The sequence below is a fragment of the Canis lupus genome, chromosome 8, assembly GCF_011100685.1.
Source record: "Canis lupus familiaris isolate Mischka breed German Shepherd chromosome 8, alternate assembly UU_Cfam_GSD_1.0, whole genome shotgun sequence".
Lineage (NCBI taxonomy): Eukaryota > Metazoa > Chordata > Mammalia > Carnivora > Canidae > Canis > Canis lupus.
The window spans coordinates 46,436,049-46,461,071 of NC_049229.1; the positions used below are offsets into that span (position 1 = coordinate 46,436,049).

The 25,023-nt window shown below is 48.2% G+C and overlaps 1 protein-coding gene and 1 long non-coding RNA gene across 7 annotated transcripts in view; one reads left to right on the top strand and one right to left on the bottom strand.

Annotated features, from left to right (window-relative positions):
• DPF3 (double PHD fingers 3) overlaps window positions 1-25,023 on the bottom strand; it is a 259,890-nt gene that overhangs the window by 117,823 nt on the left and 117,044 nt on the right. For all 5 annotated transcript variants that reach the window (XR_005363505.1, XR_005363504.1, XM_038545160.1 and 2 more), the window contains exons 3-4: window positions 20,097-20,204; window positions 2,070-2,197 (exon numbers count right to left, since the gene is read on the bottom strand). Coding sequence is in view for 3 of the 5 variants with exons in the window: in XM_038545160.1 (XP_038401088.1) it covers window positions 2,070-2,197; window positions 20,097-20,204 (236 nt within the window). In the remaining 2 variants the exon portion in view is untranslated. The remainder of the gene's footprint in view (window positions 1-2,069; window positions 2,198-20,096; window positions 20,205-25,023) is intronic.
• Window positions 10,476-11,018, top strand: LOC111097101. Of its 2 annotated transcripts, none has more exons than XR_005363512.1 (2): window positions 10,476-10,717; window positions 10,807-11,018. It is a non-coding gene; the product is annotated as an uncharacterized LOC111097101 (long non-coding RNA). The 2 variants fall into 2 exon arrangements; XR_005363511.1 differs by having other exon boundaries at window positions 10,476-10,710.

The following is a 25,023-nucleotide window of genomic DNA, read 5'->3' on the forward strand; positions in this document are numbered from 1 at the left end:
TAGAATATGGGTGTTTCAGCTAAGTTTTTTTAAACAAGGGATGGCATAAGCCAGGCTTTTCTTCAGGGTAAAAGATCAGCTAGCAAAGTAGGACATGTTGGAGAAAGGAAGGACTGGGGATGGGGTGACTCTCAGGAATCTTCACTCATACATCCCTTCACAGATACTTATTGTGCACCACTATGTATTAGGCGCTGCTCACATGCTACAGATATATTAGTGAACAAGACAAAGATCACACCCTTGAGTTTACACTCCATTGGAAGAAAACAGAAAAGAAACGATAATATAGATCAGCAAATTACAAAGTATGTTAGAGAGTGATCAAAGTTATGGGGAAAAAAGAAAAAGCAAAGGAAAGCAGAGTAAAGGAATCAGGAGATCTGGAGGGCGGGGAGGGCACAAAATGTGGTAGTGCACACAACATCAAGGTGAACTTCACAGAGAAGAAGAGACACAAATTGAAGAAGGAGCACAAACTATAGAAGGAGAGGGCGAGGGCCCAGCTGATATCTGGGGAGAGGACTCTGCAGGCGGAGGAAACAGGCCAAGCAAAACCCCGAGGCAACAGAGTGCCTGGCGTGTTCTAGAAGGAACAAAATGAGGTCAGTGTGCCTGCAGCAGAATGAGAAAGGGGAAGGCGAAGCAACCAAGTCAGAAAGGTAAGAGGGCCTTGAATTTTCTTCTGGGAGAACAGGAGCCTGTGCCAGGTTTGGGGGCACAGGAATAACAGGATCCAACTTAGGTTTAAAGGGTTGCCCCTCAGCCATCAGTAGGGGCACCACTTAGAAAGCAGTTGTAGTAGTTCAGACAGATGATGACAGTGGCCAGAACCAGGGCAGTAGCAGGGGGAAATGATAAGAGGAGCCTGTGCTCCAGATTTGGGTTGTGGGCGGGATTGCTGATGAACTGGATGTTGGGTGTGATGGAAATACAGGAGCAGCAGATGACTCCAAGGTGCATTAGGCACATCAAGGTTATAGCTATTGAGGATCTTCACTAGGGCTGTAGCTCTGAGGAGCGGAGGCAACCAATGTAAGCCATGTTGTGACATGGAAAAGACCTGACCACTCATCTGAACACAGGCATGGCAGACAAGGAGGCCAATTCATGGCTACATTCCACATCTTTATTGAGACTCGACTCTGCTGGGCACGTGCAAGGCCCCAAGGGGACAATGGTGAACGAGACAGCATAGTTCCTGACTTAGTGGAATGCGCTGACCAGTGGTACTCATGATGCAAACCAAAAATGTAATGGTTATTGCTTTAATTATAGTGTCAAAAAATTAATATTCAAGTACTAAACATTAAATTGGATATACAATTAATAAATATGTAATACATAATATGTATCACATGAAATAGTATAATAAAATATACATTTAATATCAATGTAATTTGATTTTAATAATTGAATTATATTTAATTATTAATACTATTGTGTAATATTTATATTAATTAAAATTACTACAATACTCTAGGCCAACTATTGCATTTGACAACAGAGATTTAAGACAAACCAGAACCAGTGAGAGAGTACCATTGTAATCTTGAGTAGTGAGAGCCTCTGCAGTGCTGGGAGCAGAGGGTGGGAAACCAGCAGGGACAGGAGCCCCCAGCCCTGCCTGGAGGCTGACTCCTCCACTGGCCTCAAAGGAGGAGAGGGCGATACTGTGAACTAGAGCTAAAAATGGGGTGTGAGGAAGAGGGGAGCAGGCCAAGTCAGGGGCTCACTCGGGACAGGCTGGTATAGACAACCCCAAGGTTTCAAGCCTGAATTATGAACTGTTGGCTCTACAGGCTCTCTATCTGTGTTGGTCACCATCGTGTCCCCAGGACCTAGCATGGCACCTGGCAGTCTCAAAAAATATATTTTGAATGGGGACACCAAGAGAGAGGTGTACTGACTTCTTCTGGAGGACAGGTTACAGGAGAAAAGCATTCACGAGTCTCCCAACAACAATGCCAGGGTGGGTGGCCTGAGAGGGGGAGTCGAGCCAGTGCTGGACTCTTGGCAGCATGGGGCTGACATTCTGGAAGCATCCCCCCCAGTGGGCCCAGAAGTACCTGTATTTCCTGCATGCTTTCCTCCTCTCTGGCATCCACCTTCTTCTCAACACCCTCACCACGGAGCAAGGCTTCCAGGGTGGTGCTTTCTGAGGTAAAGCCATCCTTCTTCAGGGGCAGCTCCACTTCTGACAAGTAAAGACAGAGAAGTAGGGTCAGGCCATTAGAAGCAGCGGGGACAGGAGGGATAAGGGGGACAGGAGGAATAAGAGTGACAGGAGGTGGCACTTGAGCACATGCAGGAACCCGAGCCCCGGGTAGAGCTAGAGGCAGCCTGCGCTCTCTCCTCTGGGTGGAACAGCCACACCGGAGTTGGGTCTGGCTTTTCCATCTCCTGTTCACAGTCTCGGAGAAGATTCCAGCCCTGCCCATATCCTCGCAGACAGCAGAGGCAGAGCAGCAGAGCAGCAGAGCGCCAGATAGACAGTGATGGTGAGCAAGGCACTCGAGGATGCCAGGGCCCTTTTCTACATCTACAAAGTGAGGAGAACAATGCCCAGTACCCACAGGGCCACCTTGTGGGGCATAAGTATGTCCCTTCACAGTAAAGTGCTTTGAAATCCCTATAGCGATACACCAATGTCAGCCCTGAATCTTAGTATTCTCTGCCTCTACCCCAAGTCTTGCCTGGCAACTCTGTGACCTCCCCTCAGCCATGCTGGCTGCCCAGCTCTGGGTTGCTCCATGAGAAGCTATTTCAACCCCAGAGAGGCTGTTCTCATCAAGGGATACAAAGACCACTAAAGCCAAGGAAAAAGAAGAGGGAGCACAGACACCTAACAGATCCCAGACTGATGGCTGGGAGCTGCAGTGCCTGCACACCAGAACACTTTTTCTGAAGATGTCAGGTACCAAGGGCTTGAAGTCATGAGGCCAGCTGAGCAGTGTCAGCCAGAGTCAGCCCTGCCCATGAGAGAGACCAGAGAAAGAAGCTGAACTCCTTTCCCAAGATGTCCCCCAAATTCTTAACCCAAAGGAAGATTGCCTTTGTTTTTGTTACATTAAAAGCAGAAACCTCTAAATAAATAAATACATACATACATACATACATACACCTCCGGTACAGATGATCTTATTTTAATTTTCTATGAAACATTCCTCCGATGTCTCTTCTGATCCTGTACTTCATACCTGCCCTGGCAATTAGATGCATGGCCCCTATCCTGTTACCAGGTAAGATGAGTACAAGAACATGAGGGATTGGTGCCCTAGAAAACAGTCAGGGGAACGAATGGCTCGTATGTATGGGGGAACTGAGAGTTTAGTGCAGGACTATCTACAGAGGTGTGGCCAGGAATAAGGGATCAACACGGGAAGGTGGAGCACGCCCCGGCAGTTCACAGTAGAAGCCATTACTACTGCTATTCCTGCAGGGACAGAGGGAGGGCGTTTGTAAGAACCTGGAGAGATCTGTGGCTTGCATCCTCAGTGAGCTCATGAGAGAGAGAACCACGGTAAAGGGATGCATGGCCCAATCTCTCTCTTTCCATCCTCGTCTTCCTGCTCTGCCGTCCCATTGGCCAACCTTAACTAGACTCCTGAGGGCAAGGAAGCCTCACTGACACAGCACACCAAGGTCAGCTTCCTGGGGCCCAGGGCAGTGCCCTAGGATGAAGAATGGATCTGGAGGGGGGAGGGGGGAAATGGAAATGACCAGCACAATCCAGCCCTGCTCTACTGGGCTTTATTCTACTCAAATAAAACTCACGTACCCCTTCTGTCTCCTCAGAACCAGACACAGGCTGACCAGTCCACAAGAAAGGGGTCTGGGGTATCTCATTAAAACTGAAGGAATCCACACCTACAAGTAACCAGCCAGAAGAAGAAGGTGGGAAAGAGAAACAGTATCTTAAAGTCCCTTGAGAGACAACAAGGTCTTTGGGATTTTTTTTTTTTTTTTTTTTTTTACCAAAAAAAGGCAAGCAGAAGATCCACCTCCATCAAGAAGTACTACTGCCAAATCAACCACCCCTGAAACTCGTCCATACACCTGTTCACTCAACAAACATTTACAAAGAACCACTGTGCTGCAACTAGGCACCCAGGAGGTGTGTCAGATAAAGACAATCCTGGCCTTTGGGCGGTTTACAATCTAAAGAGACAGACATTAAACACCGCATACAAAATAAATAAGCAATGACAAACTGTCGTAGGGGCAATGGAGGAAAACAACAGGGTGAAATGTAAAGAGAGAATACAGTGGGGGTTTGCTTTAGACCAGGGGGTCAGGGAAGGCCTAGGCAATGAAGTCATGTTGAGGCTGAGTGTCAGGAAAATAGTCCACTCTCTGCTTTAATGAGTGCAGAGCGTGCAACTCCAGAGCCTGCTCTGATGACATTACTTTTTCTTAAGTCAAAAAGACTTCCAAACGTCTAATATAAAACAATTAAAGTGTGTTGCCTCCTGTCCTGACTTCAGTCAAAAGAGAACAGCTGGTCACTATCCTTTAAACCTATACACACACACACACGTATATATATATATGTACATACACACACATATATATATGTATACATATATGTATGTATGTTCACACCTTAGTGTTCCCCTTAGCCTCTCAACACTAAATAAATCTTATTTCCGGAATTGTGCAGCATCTTAGAGCTGAAAAAAGCCTTACAGATCATCTGCTTTAATCATGTCATTTATAAATGAGTGACCCAAGGCTCAGAGAAGTTCAGTAACTTCACAGGAAGCCACACAGCAGAACAAAAAGCCAAACAATCTTTCCTAGATGCCATTAAGATCATGTGAGAGCCCCTTATTAGTAGTTTGCAGGCCCAGGCTGAGCCCCAACGGGCGCTGATACGCTTATGTACATGCAGAGTGCTCGGCACGCGATAAACGTTCAACATGTGGTGGCTGTTCTTATTGCTTAACCCCCACCGCCACCCAAGAGGTGCGCACAGTTACTAACCCATTTCACAGCTGAGGACACTGCAGCCTAGGGAGGTATAGAACTTGTTTAATATCACACAGCACCCAGCCTTGACCCGTCTGCCTCTAGAACCCATTCACATACTCTAGCTTGTACAGATGTCACTTTATCTCTCTTTGGTTCTTCCTCAAAAAGTTCTTTTCCAAACCTTTGGGCATTTCCACTACATCCCTAAACTCTCTTCATAGTTTTCATATTTCAAGATGAAAGATAGATCTGTGCTGAGGCTGAGAGCAGGTCTGTGTCACAGTTCGGGCTCTGTTCTATGTGAACATCCCCATGTGGTGTTCACCCCTTCTGCAACAGTACTGACCCCACACAGAGCTTTCCATCCACTTCCTCCTCCTCCTTCCTCTCCTGCTAAATACTCCTCCATCCTATTTTCCCATAATTCAGCCTACTCTCTTGGTCCTCTGCTCACTTACCATATGCACACAGTAGAAGAACTAAGAGAGAAAAAAAGAATGAAATTGGGAACAGTGATATGGGCTACATGCAAAGAGCCAGAAGGGACCTCCAGTAGCATATAGAGTCCAATCCCTCAAGGAGGAAAGGGTAGCACAGAAAGGTAAGGAGCCCTTCCCAGTGTCACAGGGAAACTCCATGGCATTATCCTTGCCTAATTGCCAAAATATTTGACCGGCTCATAGAAGTTCTGCTTTCAGACAGCCCTGGAGTCAAGCTATACCCCTGCCATGTATTAAAGGACCATGGGCTAGTTACTTAGACCTCTGAGTCTCTGTTTTCTTACGTGATAAGTGAGGGTGATCACAATATTTCATTGTTTTGATGTGAAGATTAAGCAAGGTAATACACCACATAAAGAAACTCTCAGAGATCCCCAAAAATCCAGCATGGAAGCATGGAAACAGAGTGGAAAATGAAGCTTATCAATTTTTTGTTTGGGTTTTGGTTTTCCCATTCAAAACTTACAATCAGAAATTTGATTGTATATGTAAAGAGGCTGGGATCTTTGGTCCATGTTTCCCATAAATGCTACAATTTATTACTGTTGAAGTTAAAATAATCCTAATTTTAATGGTACAGCAGCATGGTCCGATAGAAATACAATGCCAGCCACTTATACAATTTTAAGCTTTCCAGGAGCCACATTTTAAAAACAAAGAACAGGTGCAATTAATTTTAATGTTTTCTAATCCACTATATCCAAAACATTCTCATTTCAACATGTAACAAATACTAAAAAAATTAATTCAATATTTTGCATTCTTTGATTTGCATTGAGTCTTCAAAAATCTGGTATTTATTTTATACTTACAGCACATCTCAATTCAGATTAGCCACATTTCAAGTGTTCCGTAGCCACATGTGGCTAGCAGCTACCATATTAGTGCAGGTTTATACCATTAAAAGTGACATGTACTATGATTTGTTTCCCAAAAATTGGAAAGACATTATTTATGGGGTTTTTTTAATATTTTACTTATTTATTCTTGAAAGACACAGAGAGAGAAAGAGAGGCAGAGACACAGGCAGAGGGAGAAGCAGGCTCCCTGCGGGGATCCTGATGTGGGACTAGATCCCCAGACCTGGGATCACACCCTGAGCTGAAGGCAGACGCTCAATCGCTGAGCTACCCAGGCATCCCCAAATATGGTTCTTAATGTGCCTTCTTCATACCCAGCTGAGCACCATCCCAGGACAGTGTTCTAGCTGACCACTGGCAAGCCCTGGTTTCAAAGCACTCTGGGTAAGGCTTGCAAGGTCAGAATGACAGGCTAACTAGTGCCCTCCCAACAAACCAGGAGAGGGTACATTCCCTGGCCCCTGACCACAGGAGGTCCCAGAGTGAAGGGAAAAACAAGGTAACAGGTCCAAGCTCTTGCACAACGTACGTCCTAGACATGCTATCGAGCCCTCAGGGATGTCATTGATTGTTTTATTCTAATACATTCCATCTAGAGATGGAATTTAGTAATCCTTTATAGGTGTACTCATTTTGACCCTCATACAAATTTGGGGACCACATAACCTGACAACAGCCATCAAACATTTAACATTAAAAGAAAATGATCCAAAACCCACACATAATTCATCTTTAAATTAGCCTGATTTTATACACAAGGATATAAACCCACGGATCGTTACTCTCTCCAGAGCGGCAGCAGCTGTCACCCAAGCCAGCCGCCTCCCTGGGCCCCCGTAAGCAGCTCTACCTCTACTTCTAATTGGGAACAGAGATACTCCTTGGGTGACTTCCAGCACGATCCATCACACCAGAGACAGCTTCTGTGCAAACCGAAGCAAATCGGTTTCCAAATAAGAAAAAACCTCCTAGACAAACAAGGATTGAAGCATAGAAAGTATTTAAAAAAAAGGTGGGGGGGGGGAGAAAGAAACAAATGCATGAATAAAAGCAAAAAAAAAAAAAAAATTGCCAGAGACTAGCAGTGGCTTCTATCTAGGGCTGTGGACACAGCAGCCGTCCTCTCGGGTAGAAATCAAAACCACAGGCCTTTGACACAGGTGCCCCAAGCCTGCCACCCAACACACTGAAAGCAAAGCTTCCACTGGGTTGTTGGAGCCACTGAGCTCATTAACAGGATGCAGGCGAGATGAGCCCGAAAGTGCAACATGGGAGCACAGTGAGTAATTAAATCCCAGGCCATTTAAAAATGCAAACGCCTGGATGTCACCGGCTCACGGAGCCTCTGACTCCTCATGCGTTTTTTGGCTCAGGGTGGAGGACTGGGAACTTGCAAGTCATATATGGATTATAATAAAATATGCCATATAAAAAACAGATTAAGACAGTTCTTCTTTGGGGAAATATACAAACAGAGGAGCTGTCTGTTAGCTGTCGAGTTTGCAAGAGATACCATCTTTCGGGAGGCTGTGCTCTGCCAACAGACAGTCTGCCCCAAGGGAAATAGTGGTGAAACACCCCGACAAGGCACATCCATCCGTCCATCCATCACGGGCTCTCCATGACGCCAGGGCCTGGAGACAGAGTAACGGTGCAAAAGGGAGTGAGAAACCCCACAGACAATGGCAGACGATCCTCCGGCTACATCAGGAGTGCACAGATTTTTTTTTTTTTTTTTACCTGCCTCTAGTTTTTCTTTAAAAATACAAATGTGCAGTTTTCTCTTCTGAGTGCTTATTATTGTTAAGGAGTTAAGCTCATATTTCCTTGGATTTGTACATCAACTTACACCAAGAAGCAGGGAGCTTAAGAATCGTTAATTCATTTATCCCCATCAGACTCTCAGGCTCATGGGGAGGGAGGTTGGGGGATGGAAATTGTTATCATTCACCCCACAAGGGAAGCGATTGGGGTGAGGCACAGACCAGAGCCTTTCCTGAGATGGTGGCAGGCCCAGGAATCCATCTGCTCATTCCTCAGGGGTGCCATTTGCTTGGCTACATGTGACTCCCTGTTTTGTGATTCAGAAAGCTCAAAATAGATGAGGTTCACATTGAGGACCCATCACCCAGGCTGCACCCTGCAGGCCCATGTTACCACCTGTTTCAGAATCCCAGGATATCCACACAACAGGAGGGCTGATTGTTTCCCCATATGGCCTCTGCCCCCACTCTTGGGTGTGCCCATCCACTCACCCCCAAGCCAACATGCAAGGATGGGTCCTCGCACACAGTACCCAGGGGCAAGCCCATCAGATAAGCATTTCCCCACCCCAGAGACACAGAAGAACACCCCCTGCCAAAGGAAGCTCACCCCTGGGTTGGCTGGCAGGTACCAGGTCATTGCAGCTTAGCAGGATGGGGTGAGGGAAGGGAGGGATGGTGGTGGCATACGGAGGGGTGATGGCTAATCTTGTGTTCAAGGGAATACAGACAACCAGAAAATGCAGGAGGCCGCTCTGGAGTGAAACCTCAGCTTTAGTTCCCCATGTCACACACTGGGCCTTGATCGGTCTTCCTCTCTCTCTCTCTCTCTCTCTCTCTCTCTCTCTCTCTCTCTCTCTCAAACTGGGGGATCAAAGCCCACTTCCTGGCATTGCTGTGGGACCAAGGGAGACAAGGGACAGAGCGCCTGCACAAGGGGCACGACACTCAATCAGTGTGAAAGCCCTCCCTTCTGCCTCCAAAGTGGTGGCACTTCCCTGCAAACTCTTCACCCTCTGCTCCTCTCAACCAGAGGCAGCAGAAGCCATGAGGCACAGCTTCCAGAGCCGGGGCCCGGGCCCAGGGAGAGCCGAAGCGAAGAAGCTGAGTCCAGAGCTGTGCTGAGGACAGAGGAGGCCAACAATGAAGCACAGCTCGAAGGCAAGATGCCAGCCCTGCTTTTCCAGGGTGGGCCCTGTCCTGCCGGCTTGGAAATCATGGCCAGAACCACGTGGGAAGCGCCTTGCCCTCGCCATTCATTGGACAAATAAATGACTGAGCACTTACTATGTACCAGGTTCTATTCTAGGTGCCGAGGACACCGCTGTGAACAAGAGAGGAAAAGTCATGCCCTCGTAGAAACTGTGTCAGATACCTAAAATAAACGAGTGAGACCTTTGGCACAATAGACAATAGTCAGTGCTTGGGAGGAACACAGAGCAGAGGAGGGGATGTTGGAGCATCGGGGGAAGTGGGAGGGTGGTTACACTTTGAAATGTGGCCAGGAAAACACAAACCTGAGGAGGGGGCAGAGAGGGCATGCTGATATCTAAGAAAGGACGTTCTGGGCAAAGGAGTCATCAGTGCAATGACCCTTAAAGCTGGGGCCCATCTGCCTGGAGCACAGTGAGCCAGAGAGGAGAGTACGAGACCTATCCAGAGTTACAGGGGCCTTGCAGGGCAGGCCACCGAGAGGAGGTTGGCTGCCACTCTGAGTGTGATCAGAAGCCACTGGAAGCTTCGAGCAAAGAGTGACATGCTGCTGCCTATAGTTTAGGAGGAACACTCTGAAAATAACTGATGGAAGGAAGGCAGAGTGGGGAGGCCAGTCGGGAGTTACTGCAGTATGTGTGGGGCCCCACCCACGAGCCTGGGGCTCAGGACAGGGCTGAGCATGACACAGACGAGCCCCGTCTTCGTGGCACTTACACCCTGGTTTCCAGATACATCCAGGGGGCAATATGTATTGGGAGCAGACCCCTAACCCCTGGCCTGGGGCCGTGGGTTAGGGGGTGGGGGGAGCATCCCACACAGTGAACCAGGATAGAGGGCAGGTGCCCCACACTGAGCGGCAGAGGTATGGAGCAAGTCCACAGAGGAATAGTGGACTGGCCTAGGCCATGGGCAGGAGAAACGAGCCAGTCAGACAGGCCTTGCCTAGCACACCATGGGGTGACAGGTGTTGGTAAGAGTGGGGAGGAAGCCTTCCAAGTTGACCTCTGTGCCCTGGGCAACAGATGCCAGAGTTCTGGGACACAAGGGGTGACTTTTGCAAGCTGTGGGTTTGGTAGAGGTGGATCCCATGGCCAGGTGCCAGGTCTTCTGTCCTTGGTGTAGAAGGTTCCAGACTTGGGGCTTTGTAAAAGACTCAAAGGCAGAATGCAGTCCCATTCCAGGCCAGACAGCACATGCTCTTCCAACAACAGGCATGTCACTGGGCTGGAGACAGACACGGCAAGACCCCTGCGGCCACCCAGCAGTGCAGCCCGGAGATGGCATCTCGGTGGAAGCCCTCCAGGGCCAGCCTCCCTCGGGACGCTCAGAACAGCCCGATGATGTGAGCGAAGCAGCTGCCATGGTCTGCCTTTCACAGCCGACGAACCAAGGCCAGAGGTATTAGGTAACTGCCCCAAATCACACGGCCCGTGGGTGGAGGGGTCTGGACTTGAACCCGGGCCTTGGGAGCCTTTGGTGCCTTTTCTCCTGCAGGGCACAGCTGTGGGGCACAGCGAAGGACCCTATAACCTAAGACCAAAGAGAGGCAAGATGACAAAGCCGGGACAGGAAGCCCAGGCTTCTCTCTGCTCGTTCTCCCTCATCTGTGACGCGGGCCTGCTGAGAAACACCACGTTCTCCAAGACTGGGGTCAAACACCGGGCACCCCCCTCTCCTCCATCCCTTTCATAAATCTTTACTGCCCACCTGCTATGTGACCAGCCTGTTGCTGGGCGCTGGGGATACAGACGAAGGACGGCGGGTCCCTACCCTCCAAGCGCGTACGTCCCCGTCGGGAGGGACACCGTGAGCAGGCAGGGGGCAACGGGGTGGCTTTGGTCTGATGACCCGTGCTCTAAGCGTGCTGGGATGGCACGTGTGACCACGGAGACCCTGCGGCGGCTGTGCCAGCTGCCCTGAGGACACGTCCTCTGCCAGACCCAGCTCCCGGAGCCCTGCGGGGTGCGCGCAGTGCTGAGATGCCCCCGGCTCCGTCCCCCAGCCTGCCAGGAAGGCAAAGAGGGTGCCAAGAGTCGCAGCGTGCGGCGGGGGGGGGGGGGGGGTGCGGGAGTGGCCTGCCCACCTCTCTCCGGCTCCCCTGCTCCTGAGGCCAACGAGAGCTAAAGGAGCTGCTGTTGCAAACCTCCAGGATGGATGGCTGTGGGCTCTGACACTGCAGGAAGGAGATAAATGACTGGTCATTTCCCCCTGATGCACTTGAAGGCATCCATCCTCCCAGCTGTACCAAGCTCAGGGAGCCCCCCGCACAGAGCCAGATAAGCCCTGACAGATGCGGGTGGGAGCCGGAGTGTCCTTCCCCTCCGAAGGACACAGCCAGACTCCTCTGCAGGCCGGGAGAAGGTCACGGTGTCCACTGGCGCACACCTGGCTGGGGGCTCCACGGGTCCCTTCCCTCGCCAAGCATCTCGCCCACCCCCGCCTGGCTCATCCCTGCGAGGAGCACCCGGGAAAGGGGGAGGGCGAGGGGCAGAGGGAGCCAGCTGACAGGCTCATCAATCTCGGGCTACATGCTTGGCACATCGGCGTTCCTTAAGTGGCTCCCGGACCGGGAGGGTGCTGGAGGAGTCAGGGGGACTGTCTGGAGGAGAAGAGAAATCGCGCCGAACATCAGAGAGCAAATGGTGGAAGAAGCCTGGAGACTATTAAAATGTGGGCCATGTACAAAAGCAGTAGGGAACTAATTAAGATGCAGGATTTGCAAAAGCTGGGGAAGTTGGCCGCAGCCTGCTCCCATCTGTGGAGTTCTGGCAGTTTAGTGCGGCAGGGACAGCACCCTAGGCAGGCGAAACAGGCCTCTCCACCCCTGGCAGGCAGGCAGGACCCAAGCCCTCTCTGCCTGGACTGGCCCTCTTGGTTGGGGGGGGGGGGCATCCTTCTGAGGGTCCCCGTGACCTGCTTGTTGGTCTGCTGGGGCAGCCTCCGCTTTGAGGCACCCTAGCCTACCATCTCCTCGGGGGTCCTGTCCTTCTGCTTATGTTCCCCCAACGACGTGTGGTGGGTGGTGACTATCCTGGTCATTCATCCCCGGTCATTGAGTGGCTGCCAAAGACAAAAAAAAAAAAAAAAAAAAATCCAAGGGAAAGAACCAGAACCCTATTATTCCTGGCTGCCTTCCCTCCCAACACCCTTGGAATTTGGCAAGGGGGGCAAAGAGCCGTGTTGCTCCCCAAGTATCCTGGAGCAGGAGGGATTTACAAGGCCTCAGGTACATTCCAGAAGCAGAAAGAACATCTGTTGTAAAGCCCTGTTGGTCTGAGAACGGCACCACAAACTTGTGTGTTGGGTCCTGGAGCAACATGGCGCCAGTTCCAACAGGCTCTCCCTTGGGGTTCTCTCCTTGGCCTCCCCCCTGTTATGCCCCAGGGGAATTCACTTCCTAATTCAATGCCACAGTTCTCCAACCTCTAAAACAAAGAGAAAACCTACCCTAGACCAGGGGTACCAAAAGGTCTGGGGTCGGAAGATGCTAAATTGATCCAAGCGGACCATCCAAGCATTTAATCCAAAGAGACACAAGTAAAAGTTTGTTCTCAGCCTTTTTCTTTTCTTCATTCAAACACACAAGTGCACGCACACACATACACACACACACACACACACAAAGTGAAGTTAAAGGCCTCTTTTTTTAATCAGCTGGCTTTTGCCCAACATCTGCCCTGCTCCAGGGCCTTCTGGTGGATATTTACTATCCACCTTTCTCTCCTGCCAGCTCGGCTCCCCCTTCGCAAGGACAGAGCTCCATTCTTGGGGAAATGGTCCAGGGGAGGCCCCCTCTCTGGCACCAGGCCTCTGCCCCAGTCTTCACGTTGCCTGAATTGTGATGGCTGCGCCTTGAAACACCTTGCGTTCGCCACTGCAGCCAAGTGCAAGCTGCAGAGAACACTGAACTCCATTGTCAGTCGGCAGAGAGAAATAATGTTGTATGTGTTGTCCTTCAGACGCCCAGGCAAGTAGGAGGTTGCAAGATATTTATTCAAGACAGATTGGAGGGGTGATGTTAGGCGTGAGAAACACATAGGTCCAGGGACACAGAGTGTTTCCAAGGCCCAGAGAGCTCTCCCCAGCTCTCAGCCCCATTCCACCCGCGCCCGGACACATTTTTATTTTCGGCAAGTGGTGAAGAAACACCGGCAGGATGGCATATTCACTGTGAGGGAGATGGGATGAGGACAGCAGGATTGGGGGTGATCCATCGGTGTGTGATCTAGCGCTGAACAATGATTGAACGACAGCAGAGATGATCCGCCTCCCCACCCCTCACCCTGAGATGTGTCCTCAGTCCAGATGAGCGTTGTGCCTTTTGGGCGGGGGTGGGGGGGATTGAGCCAGAGGTAGGTGGTCCTGCAGCCCTGTCCTCAGACTTTCCCCAAAGTCCCTCAAGATTCCTAATCTATACCCCTCCCCTTGCCTTGACCTGCTTTCCTGATGGAGCTCTCAGCTCTGCAGACCTGAGGTCAAGGACAATTCTTACCTGCTGGCCTCTGTTGCTGAAAGCTGCCTACCACCACTGGCAGGATTCAGGCCGGGACACAAAGGAAGACAGGAGGTACAAAACCGGGTGTTGGCAAAATAAATTGCTTGTGGCATCTCCTCATTATCCATAGAGGGGCCTGACATGGAAGGAAACTCATGCCTTGAGACAATTGTGCTCCAGGCCAGTGCCCCCATCTCTCACAAATCAGGGGAAATCCTCTCCCTCTCCCCCAAGGAAATGAGGGTGCTGACAGTGGAGCCCAAGGGAGGCTCTGAGCATCACAGACATAACTACATTCCTGGAGCTTGTCAAGGGGACCTCAGGGGACTCACAGTGGGAGGCTGGGAAGGAAGAGAGAAGACAGGATGGTACCATAGGCGCTGGTTGGTAGAGGGGTGCCAAGGATTGATTGGTTCATTCATTGGTTTTCTTTCAACATAGACTTAGTCTTCTAGTTTCCATAAATTTAAAGAGATTCAGCTCAGGTTGGACAAATTGATTATCGATTTTCAGCAAGGTTTGCCCAAAAAGGATTATACATAATGTTGTGCAATTTGCTTTTCTTTTTCCACTTAACAATATGTCTTAGATATCTTTCCATTTTTTTTCCTACTCATGTCTTTAAAAGACAAAATAGTATTCCATTTTACGAATATACTATATATTTAACTAGTCCCCTATCAATGGACCTTCTGGCTGTTCCCATGCTTTGCTGTTTTTATTGTTGTTGTTGTTGTTGTTGTTGTTGTTGTTATGAACAATGTCACAATGGACAACATTGGAAATATACATTTGTGTATAAGATAAATTCCCAGCAGCAGAATTTCTAGGTCAAAGGTCAAGTGCTTTTTAAATCCTGATAGGTACTAAGCATTGACCTTCAAAAGGTTATACCCAATTCCACTGCAGTGTGTGAGAGAGGAGATCCTTAGCCTCTCCCCCGGCTCTGTTCCTTCAACTGCTCTCTATCCCTGGGAAGGCAGGCCTTCATTCACCCAGATGGCTGCCCCTACGTCCTAGGAATTTGCAGCAAATCCCCCAGGGACTCTCCCCATGACTCTACCCCAAGTCACACTCAAAAATGCCAACCAAAACACCTAGTTCTCTTTGAACCCAGATCAAAAAATAAGAGGCAGTCATTTAAAAATACTGTCTGAATTGACCCCGTGCTTGGAAGACATAACATCCCAAAGGAGGGAAAGAGTCCTCTCAGCTGGAGACTGCATTTTATAAATGACCAAGGGCAGAGCCATGGAAAGGTGGGGACCTGCCAAGGGGACGGACGTGCCTGAGATCCAGCTTGTGCTCTACTTAACCCACCCGAAGGGACATCACTTTGTAAACATGCACCCAGAGGGGGCACCTTCTACTTTTGCACAAATGTACCATTCAGAGGAGCTGAGGCCCTGGATGAAGGCCCTTTCCTGACATCCTGGCTTGTGTGAAAAATTCAAACTCAGACATGTGGTTCCTCGAGAAAAAGAGTGATCCATGCTGCTTCATGTTCTCTAGATGGGCCCTGATGCTTTGAGGTCTGAGGCCGAGGTGCCTTATCACTGACTCTCAGGCCGTCCCCTGGCATCTTCATTCCCAGCCTGCGGTGGCAGGCCGGTGCGGTGGTAGTTTGAGAGCCTGGCCCCAGTAGAATGAACTCAAAATGGCATATGGAAATGACAAACATTTGGCCCATGGCTTTGGGGGTCGGGGTTTTAGCAGGCTTAGCAGTAGATCTGATCCCCCAAAGAGGGGACACAAGTTCACCTGAGAAAGAGCTCAGTTATTTATTGCCGGCCTGGCTGTTTATGTTTCTCAGTGCCTAGATGCCGGCATGGAGGAACAAGCCCACCTTGGGGGAACCCAACTTACTTAGGATCTTTGGCCACATTGGGATATGGTTACACCATATGTGGTTACCAACTGGCACTCAATTTTTCCAGAGAGGGTCCTCCCCCAGGAATTGAGTCATCTCAGGGGCTGGTCTTTATCAGCCTAAGACCTGGAGCAGCCACCTGAGCCTCTGTCCCAAGCATGAAGGCAGAGGCAAAGGAAACCTTTCAAAGGATCACAGATAGAGGCATGATGTGCTGGTGGGCACTTGTCTCCAGCAAACCACCAGCCCCAGGGTTCTTCCATTTCCCACCACCCACAGGTCATGACAGGCCCAAGGATGGGGCAAGTCCAAAGCCAGCTGTGACGCCAGCTGCTCCACATTCAGCCGCTGGGAGGCCAGTGTGCTCGAAGTAAATGTAGACAAAAGGGCCAGACACTCATAACTTCTCCCTCAGTCTCACCAACAATGAGACTGTCAGTTCCCAGATATGTGAGCAGCACAGTAAACCTTGCTTGGCTCTGTCCGCAGCCTGATTTCCCTAACATATAAAGGGGGCTTTTTCTACTGTTACACCCTCCTTCCTTCTCTGCCTCCCAGGGCTATGGTAAGGACCAAAGGAAATGCTATAAATGAAAATGCTTTGTAAAGGGCTTTGCAAATTACAGTGTGCTGTTCAGACACTGGTTATGATGATGACGATGATGATTCAATCAGAGTTCCCCATCCCCTGGGTGGCAGTGATTGGTAGGACACACATAAACCCAGCCAGCTAATCAGTCCTTCCCAGGACTTCTCTGCCACAGCCATCGAAGGGGACTGCTTTCTGCTGAGTTTAATGAGTACTCAGTCTGGGACTGCTGACAGCCACCCTGCCTGCCCCATGAGGAGAAGAGAGTTAGAGGCAGAAAGAGGCTCAGAGCCCTCACTATGATGTTTGAGCCCCTGGATGCAGCTATGCCTGAAACCAGGCCAACTTTGAGATTTACCATTACATGAACCAACTTCCCTTTGGTTTTTCCCTAGGTTAGTTTGATTAGATGTCTGACATTTATAACTAAAGGAATTCCAACTATCTCCTGGGTACATTTTAATCATTTTCATATTAGTTTTATAATCATAAAATAAAGTTTTTAAAGGAAAAGTTTTGCTAAAGTTTTTCTAAGTTAGTGTACCTATGGGCAGCATAAAGAAGCAAAAAAAGCAATGCACAGCGAAAGCAAGCAAGTGGATTCTCCACTTGTTTCCACAGGAATTGCTGTGTGATTTTCAGTAAGTCTCCCAACCTGCCTGGACCTCATAAAATAAGGAATTGGAGTTCATAGTGTCTGAGGTATTTTACAGCACAAAATATCTTCAACTCCATAAAAGACAATCCAATAGTCTAATACAAAGTATTCTTAAGAAAGCTTTCTAGGGGCACCTGGGTGGCACATTCAGTTAAGCATCTGACTCTTGGTTTTTGCTCAGGCCATGATCTCAGGGTCGTGGAATTATGGGAGCAAGCCCCAAGTCAGGCTCTGAGCTCAGGATGGGGACTGCTTGAGATTTTCTCTCCTTCTCTCTCTGCCCCTCCTGCTCATGCTTGCGCTCTCTAAAATAAATAAATCTTTTAAAAAGAAGACTTTCTACATAAATATTAAGAATAAAGATTAACAATTTAAAATTATTGTCAAGTATTTATTTAAACTGACAAGTTATGTATGAGATGCCCTCACATATAAAATTTAATAGAAATTCATATATGAATATGAAAACATTCACTACATCTCTAGTTAAATTGGAAGGATTGGAGACAAAACTTGGGAACAGCCTGGTTAAAATAGCTGCAGTACATTCATACAGTAGAATATTGTGCAACTGTAAAAAAGGAATGGGGAAATTCTTTATGTATTGATATGGCCGATGCCCGAGGCAAATTTTTAAATGGAATGGGCAAAACACAAGGTGGCTGTGCTATGTCAAAAGACGAGGAAAGGTCATATGGATGTAACTCTTGGTGTGTACATAGAAAATCTGAAGAATCTCAAAAAACTGGTGCCACTGATTACCTAATTACCTCTTTGGAGACCAGGTCTTATTTTTCACTATACAATATATCCTTCAAATGTCAAAACACATGACTGTGTTGCTTACTCAAATTTTTTAAATTTTTAATTAAAGGAGTAAGGAAGGGGGTCTAAGAAAGGGCAAAGACATATGATTTAGGTGATCCTCATGGTTGATCTGAAGCCCAACTAGGAATCCCAAGCACCACTGTGCATATGTACAAATGGGGAAATATACCCAGAGGAGTATATACTCCAACATGGAGACATATCCAACTAATGGATATATCTCAAATAATATGCTCCCTTCAAAATCCACACAGCCAACCTGGCATGTAGTCAACCTCTTGCTATTGTAAAGCTCTGGATGGGGTTGAATTAAACTGATCCAGGGAAGGATCAAGCCAGGGATTACCTCCTCACTCATCCATGGAACTTCTAAAAGAACAGGATCAATGATTCTGGAAGAAGGAGGAAGTTCCACCTCCAAAATAAATTGTTCATACCGATAATCATTCATGTTTAATAAAGAAACACAGGTGATGGGGAGTCATGCCATGCAGACTTCTGATCTGGCCACCTGTAAGTCTTTAAAACCAGTGTTTCCCAAACTTCAGTGTGCATCATGGGAAATGAGGTCCTGGGGATATGGTAAAATGCAGACTCTGACTTAGCAGGTCTGGGCTGAGGCCCAAGATTCTGCAGCTCTACCAAGCTCCCTGAGGATGCCTGTGCTGCCAGTCAAGACCACACTTTGAGTGTAGTTCTAGAACCACCCCAACCAATATGGGCACCACTAGCCATGCGTGGCAAATGAGCACCTGAAATGTGGCCAGTCTGCAATGAGATGTGCTAGAAGTGTAGAGTACACACTGGAATTAAAAAACAATACAAAAAAAGAATGTACAATAGCTCACTCATAATTTCCATATTGACTACATGCTAAGATGATAATATTATTGCTATGTTAGGTTAAATAGAATCTATAATTAAAACTAATTTCATCTGTTTCTTTTTCCCTTGTTTAATGTGGCTACTAGAAATATAAAATGACACATGTGGCTTACATTATACTCCTGTGAGATTATACTGTTCAGGAGACATGACTCTCTGACAGGCTGAGTCTCGGGAAGTTTGGAACAACCTCAGTCACCATCCTGAAGGGTTTGCAAGGGTCTGTAAATTCTGTAGGGCCATTGAGAACCTAGATGGAGCTCATTGAAAAATCTAGCCTCCACCCATCTCTAACAAATAAAACTTCTACGATGAGTGAAATCTGGGTTAAAATAACAATCAAAACAGGCTTAACCATAGAACCATGAGTAAGAGCATCCCAAACAACTGTAAATAGCGATTTTGCAGAGAAAATGCTGCGTGGGAAGGCAGGCGTGGGGTAACCTTGCCAAGAAGCCAGACTTAGCCAGGTCTGCGTTGTCTGGTGACAGTGGGAGGGGACACATCAGCTCTGCCTTTGTTCTACTTAACAGCACTGTTCCCACCACACTGAGTCACCTCCCAGCCCTAGAACCCCCAAAACCAGGGGCTCCCTTAAAACTAAAGACCCAGGGTGAGGGACGCCTGGGTGGCTCAATGGTTGAGTGTCTGCCTTCAGCTCAGGGCGTGATCCCAGGTCTGGGGATCGAGTCCCATATCGGGCTCCTCACAGGGAGCCTGCTTCTCCCTCTGCCTGTGTCTCTGCCTCTCTCTCTGTGTCTCTCTTGAATAAATAAATAAAATCTTTTTTAAAAAAAGAAAAAAAACCCAGGGCAATCACTTGGCCTTGGTCTGAAGGTAGCCAACTAGTCAGAAGTGTTCTAATGGGTCAGTAGCCTAGAAAACTAACCAGTTCCTTCTGCATGGCCACAAAGCAGTCGGCATCCCCTAGAGGCAAATTTTGAACTCAGACTCTTCCATCTCCGTGCCCAAGATGGTTCTATTTTTAGCAACCGGCCCTTTTCATATAAGATGCTCCTAAAGCTCTTTCACAATAAGGGGCTGGGGGTCCACTCTCCTCAGAAACACAGAAGCTGGGACAAGGTTTCTATACTTGAAACCACAGGAAGGTATCACACCACCCAAAAGAGCTACAGCCCCTTGGGCCCTGTTGGGAAAAGCATTCCTCCTGGGCCTGTTCCCACCCCTGCTTGCTTGCTTTACCCCACGGGGTAGTGAGAGAGAGATGAGAGAAAAGGGAAGACACAAGACACCAGAGGGAAGAGATGCTCAGGTGGATACATGGACACGTTTACACATGAGAATAGGCACAGAGGCACACCTCTGGGTACCATGGGCCAGGTTCACTCTCCCACAAAAGCTCTACAGACCAAGGAGCAAAGCAACCTTCTCCTGGGCCAGCCCAGCCCTCCCCACCTCTCCTACCACTGGGCCCAGCCAAGCTCCAGAGGGCACTGACCAGGTTTTATTTCCAGCAGCCGAAGCTTCGGATCCTCGGGCGGGTGCAATCTTCTCTTCTTACGCCAGCAGCGGGCAGGGTATGTGTAGAGCTGACCCGGGGCGAGGCCTATGGACAGAGACAGCAGAAAGGTTAAAGGCTCCAGGCTAGAAGGAGCCTTGGAAACCTCCCTGTCCAGCCTTCTCACTCATAGTGAGAGGAAACTGAAGTCCAGAAAGGTAAAGTGACTTGTCAAGGTCACACAGCTGGTTGATGGAAAAGCAGGAGCAGTATCTAGGTCATCAGACCCCAGGACCCTTGCTCTGTCTGCTCCACCGTGCTGCCTCAGTAAACCCCTGACCATCATGGGTAACTCCATCACCACGACCAAGACAGTTCTGCTCCCTGGTCTGGGGAGATCAGAGGGACCTTTCCAGATTCAACCTCACTACAGTGTTTCCAAGGCAGTGGACCTCCAGCTACCACCCATCAATTGCCCCCCTATACAGGTCCATGTTCACAGGTTCTCTGCAAAGCAAAGCAACAGAAGTCAGTCTGCCTACCTATAGATGGCCTGAATCGGGAAACATTTCAAGGAAACAGAATCAAGGAGCCAGATCTCCTACCTACTAACTTTCTCCATCCACTACAAGCCTACTCTAGTGACCAGGCTCCTTGGCCTGCAGAGCCAGCTTACTTCTATATCCCTGCCCATTTGCCTGGGACTTACAGAAAGAAATAGGCAAGAGTCCAGTGGCTGGGTTTGTATACCAACCACACTGTCTCTCTAGTGTCTCTATTTAGATTTGGCCTTTGGCTCCAAAGTTCCCCACCAGCATCATCTGTCATAACAACCACCCCGTGAAGAGACTTCTTACTTATTAGGCAACACGCTTATGGGGCCTCTGTGGCACATGGCATGGCAGCCAGAGGCCTTGGAGGAATGTGGACTTTCCACACTAGACCATGGTCCATTCCGAGAAAAAAGAGCAGGGGGTGGAGGCTAAGGGGAGAGCGAGAGGGGCTTAAAAGGGATCGGGCGATGTGCAAATTAAAAAGACTGCCTGGTGCACCCCAAAAGAAACCAGTGGAAGACAAGCAATTCACTCTTGCCTGGAGTCAAAAGCCTGGTTCATCCAGACAGGAACTTTGTCTTATCAGAATCCCCAGAACGAGAACTGTGTCTGACACATAGAAGAATCAAACTAAACATTTGCTTAATAAATGAGTAAACAAATACATTCCAGTTTCACAGTAATCAGTCACAACTCAGTCTTCCGTAGGCAAATGGAGCATATGACAACTGTTAGACCCATGTGGGAAGGTCACATCCTAGGCCTGGGGCCATAGGGATATTAAATATCAGGACCCCACTTCCATCTGCTGTCTGCCATTTGGGGATCATTTGCAGAGGTAATCTATAAGACTTTCATTGCTATATATCCATTTATTCATTTTTCATTTTTACTAGTCATCTCTACCCATTTATTGGTTTGAGTCCAAAGCAGAGGCAACTATTCCAGTACTAAAGGAAGTAAAATTTTTCTAATTCTCTTTGTGTGCTAAGTTTCATTTCTAATCACATAGCTGCACTCACAGGTTGCAAGGCTATGAAGAAGTTGGAGGTCCCTACCCCTCCCCATTTGGGTTCTCAGAAACCATTAAGGGCCATGGAGCCTCAAGTTTCCAGAAAAATCTCTGATGTTCTAAGTTAAGGGATTTTCATGTCCAAGAGTCATCCTAATACTCAATTTTGTTGATAGCTTCATAGCTTCTGCATAGTAAGAGGATCCCAAAGCTCTGAGCTCCCTGTGCTCTGAGGACCAGACTTGTGTTGATTTGGAGAAGACCAAATGAATCAAGCAAGACTGTTCTCCTTCTCATGAAAGGTCCAGTTTTGACCTGTCTTTGAGGGAAGGCATCACTGGGAATAGTTCAATCTTTCTGATGTGATTCACTCCAGCACCATGTCATCTCTGACCCTAGAAATCCTGAATGGCTGCATTGATTCTGGGCCCTTGAGCCACCCCTGAGGATAGTATGCCCCAGGACCCCAACAAAGGCCAAGTACAAGGGCTGACCCAGTACTCTACAATCCAGAACTGGTCCCACTCATCTTGGGTTAGTGATTCTTAATCCAGGCTGAACTCAAAAATCCAGACTGAACCTGGAGAACTTCTTAACATCAAGGCCAAAAATTCATGCCAGAACTACCTAATCTGAATGTAAGCAAGTGGAGGAATTGGGCCAACTATTTTTTTAAAAAACATATTATAGATTTTTCCAATGTCTGGCCAAGAACCTCTGGATGTCTAAGCATCATGTAGTTACTGCCTGGATATTCTCTCTGATGTACCAAGACTGGCTTCATGGCCTTCCTGAAAGCATCTCAAGGTTCCAATGCTTCTCCCAAGGTGTTGTCATTAATTGCCTGCTTTCTGGACTGTCTCCCCTACTGGTTTTATAAGACCCAGGATGACAGGAACTGTGTCCATCTCTAGTATCCCCAATACTTAGCACAATGCCTGGTAGACATATCAAGAAGTACTTATCAAATAAATTCAACCAGGAATGCCTGGGTAGCTCAGTAGTTGAGCATCTGCCTTTGGCTCAGGGCCTGATCCCAGGTCCAGGGATCAAGTCCCACATCAGGATCTATGAGGCACCTGCTTCTCCTTTTATCTCTCTCTCTCTCTCTCTCTCTCTCTCTGTTTCTCATTGATAAATAAATAAAATCTTTTAAAAAATAGGAATAAATTCAACCAGAACTCAACCAAATTCATAAATGCAGGAAGTGAATGACTTGCTATTCCTGGTTCCAGGAGACTCATCCACCCACATCCAAACCATCCCAGAGGGACCCCAGAGCTGGGCCCAGAAGTGTGTACAGAACCCACCCAAGATGGCAGTTTCTGTGCCTTAGGCTCCTTCTTGCCCCACAGACTGCTTCATAGTGTTCCAAACTGACCAAGAGCAGGTGAGTAAGAAGGGACTGGTCCAGACAGCACTCTCAAAAGACCTAGAAGACAAGAGGTCAAAATTGCCAACACTTGCCCAAGGGCCTATGCCCTCCCTGAGACTGCAGCCATGGCACTTTGTCAGCAGCATCAAGGAAGCCTAGGGTCACTCAGTTTATAGCTTTAGATCCACTGACTCTCTTGGTAGTAGGTAGTTTGGCCAGAAGAGGGGATTGTTTTTATATCATCCTTTAACTTTCTCTGATGGATTACAGAAGGCCTGTGGTGCAGAGGAAGAGTACATGAGTCCTCATACCACCACTCCTGTAACCTTAGAAATATCACCACACATTTCTGAGCCTGTCTCCTTATTCATAAGAACATTAATAATACCTACCTTACAGGGGCTGTTGTGGGGATTAGCTTATATTCAAGCAGAAGCTCTTTATAACATGAAGTCTTATGCAAATGTCAGTTATTCATTATCATGAGTTAACTGGCTTAGATGAGTCTGGACTCTATGGCCATGTGGTAGGACAAGGCCCCCCACCCCTGCATGCCCATGCTGCTCTTTGCTCCTTTAGCCAAGAGGGTAGAAACAGGCCTCTCTTTGATGTCTGCCTTGACTCCACCTCATCTCAACAAGCAAATGGCCCCAGGAACTCTCTCAGGGCTCCAGCCCCCCTCCTCGCCCTCCTCCCTAGGCTGACAAGCACCAGGGTGCCTTTATAGGGCCAACGCATTCAGCCCTGGAGTTCCACTTATAGAGGGACGAGCAGAGCCCCGTGAGAGTTATGTTGTTTATCTCATTAGAACAGGAGGCACATAACTCAAAGCCTGTGTGTGTGGTAGATGGAGGAGGGAGGGAAGGGGGAGGAGGAGGGAGTCACAGCTGCAGCCAGGGAAATTAACCTGAAGGAGTGAGCCTGGGGCTAGGGGGAATAGGAGAGGGTGGGGGGAAAGAGGCAGGACACAAGAGCAGGGACTAGTCTTCCCTGGTAACCAAGGCCACAGCTACCCCTCCATTCACATACCTCGCTAAGCAAACTGCTACTCTGTCACTTTGAGCTCCAGTTACACCACTCATACTCATGTGCAAGCATCTCACTCACACACACACACACACACACACACACACACACACAGAGAGAGGAACTCACGCGCTTGTTGGAGGGAGAACTGTCTCCATAGAAAAAAATCAGCAGGATGGGTTTTGATGCCTGTATGGTCAGCAGACTCCAAACAAGTCGCTTGTTACCAGCACTGACCAAATCACCAGGTAGATCCTAAGTGGCATTTTTATCTCTGACAGACACAGCATAAGCTTTAAGAATTCAATAGAAGTGGGATAGAAAAGAGAAGAAAGGGTGATAGAGAGTAGGAACAGGGTTTGAAAAAGAAGGAAAGAACTGGGATGACTTCCTCTTCCCCCAACCAGAGTTGAGCAGTGGCAGTTCAAGACCACCCTGTTGCATCTCAGAGAGATGGACCAACAGCCACCACTGAAGACTCGCTGCAATGGAAAACTCACTACTGCACAAGACAGACTTCCTGTGGTTGGTCAACTCTTATTGTGAGAAACAGTTTCACTTCACCCTCATTTTGAATCAAAATCTCCCTTCCTGTAACTTATGCCAATTTGTCCCCTCTGTACCCAGGGTGGACAAGTGTCACCCATCTTCCAACCATCCATCCCATCCACCCACTTGGGTTTGAAGGACAGCAAACTGAGAAGCTAAGGAACGAGAGGGAATGGAAGTTACAGGAAAGAGGCAGTGACTATACTTACTCAGAACTGGGGGTAACACAATTCAAGGTTCCAAATTAAGAATCCAAACATTGCTTCCCTTTCATCATCTCCCCCTTGCCTACCCCCTATTGGATAGGAAAGGGATGGAACAGCAGGCTGCTCTTTAGACCATCACTGCCATTAAAGAGTTCCTCTGCATATTGCTCCTACCACATACCTCCACAATGGGTCACCAACAGCC